The 1,520-nt window shown below is 52.2% G+C and overlaps 1 protein-coding gene across 1 annotated transcript in view; it reads left to right on the top strand.

Annotated features, from left to right (window-relative positions):
• Nucleotides 1-1,520, top strand: part of RPGRIP1L (RPGRIP1-like) — a 136,609-nt gene that overhangs the window by 39,001 nt on the left and 96,088 nt on the right. The window contains exon 10 of the mRNA XM_015422281.1: nt 1,000-1,139. Coding sequence (XP_015277767.1) covers nt 1,000-1,139 — 140 coding nt within the window. The remainder of the gene's footprint in view (nt 1-999; nt 1,140-1,520) is intronic.

Genomic DNA, 1,520 nt, shown 5'->3' with positions numbered 1-1,520 from the left:
TGGTTAAGTGCGCAGACTCTAATCTGGGAGAACCGGGTTTGATTCTCCACTCCTCCGCTTGCACCTGCTGATGTGGCCTTGGGTCAGTCACAAGTTCTGGCACAGCTGTCCTTGAGAAAGAGCAGTTTCTGTCAGAGTTCTCTCAGCCCCACCCACCTCACAGGGTGTCTGTTGTGGGGAGGGGAAGGGAAAGGAGTTTGTAAGCCGCTCTGAGACACCTTTGGGTAGTGAAGGGCGGGGTATAAATCCAATCTCTTCTTCTTCTTTTGAGCTTGGGCCCATCTGCATCGACTCTGGTTTTCTGAGCCGTCTCCGAGAAATCCAGCTGCCATGTTTGTTCTTGTTAACAGCGTTCAATTTGGGTTCAGGGCTTATAAAAGCAGGTTTAAAGAGCACAAAGGCTGCTAATCCATATCAAAGTAGCTCGTTTTTTATGATGCAGAGAGCAATCATTCCTCTTGCAGCCAAGGTTTCTGCGGCCAGGCAGCAGCCCCCCCCCCCCCCCCCCGCCCCCCCTCCCCCAATTGTCTAAAACGGATCAGGTGGGTAGTCACAGCTCCTCACACAAAAGACGGGCATCTATGCCAAATGGGTTTTGTCAGCGAGCCTCGGAGCGGCTGACTCCGCCCGAGCAGACATCTGAATTCCTTTTTGCGAGCCCCCACAAACGTTCCGGGGCTGCCAACTTTTTTGGGCTGCGCGGCTCTAAATTGAGGCCAGCCCCCTCTGCTCATCCCACAAAGCCTTTCATGTTCCACAACCGCAGCCTCAGAGAGGCGCCTGGGTTTCAACAGCAGCCGACCAGCACATGTTTGCTTAATTCCTAAGACATGATGACAGTGATCTCTGCCACTAAAAGCTCTTCCCCTCTCTCCCCCCTCCCTTTTTTATTATTTTCCGATGAAGTCGATTTCTTGCATCCCATATGTTCTCTTTTTTAAAAAATAAATAAATAAATAAAAGCCCTCTTAGCTCTCTATCTGTGTTTCCATTCTTCAGTGCCTTTGGCGTGACCAACGACCAGCAGTGGAAGTTGAAGGAGCATCAGCTGAAACTGCAGATTGCTCAGCTCGAGGCCGCTCTGAAGTCGGATCTAGCGGACAAAAACGAGCTCCTGGACAAAATAAAAGCAGAAAGAGGTAGAGCTGTGGAAGCATGCATAGGGCTTGGCCTGAGGCTGTGGGACTGAGAAAGGGTGCCTTCACTGGAGGGGGTGGTTTCCCACACGGTGGCTGCGGAGAAGGATGGCTCGGGGCCGAACTAGAGAAAGCCAGTTTGGTGTAGTGGTTAAGTGCGCGGACTCTAATCTGGGAGAACAGGGTTTGATTCCCCACTCCTCCACTTGCAGGCTGCAGCTGCTGGTGTGACCTTGGGCAAGCCATAGTTCTGTCAGAGCTGTCCTTGAAAAAAGCAGGGTGTCTGTTGTGGGGAGGGGGAGGGGAGGGAGTTTGTAAGCCGCTCTGAGACTCCAAGTGAAGGGAGGGGTATAAATCCAATCTCCTCCTCCTCCTCCTCCTCCT

Source organism: Gekko japonicus, unplaced genomic scaffold, assembly GCF_001447785.1.
Source record: "Gekko japonicus isolate JY-2015 unplaced genomic scaffold, Gekko_japonicus_V1.1 scaffold1051, whole genome shotgun sequence".
Taxonomy (NCBI): Eukaryota; Metazoa; Chordata; class Lepidosauria; order Squamata; family Gekkonidae; genus Gekko; species Gekko japonicus.
Note: the sequence above shows the minus strand (reverse complement) of the source record. Positions and strands in the feature narration are given on the sequence as shown.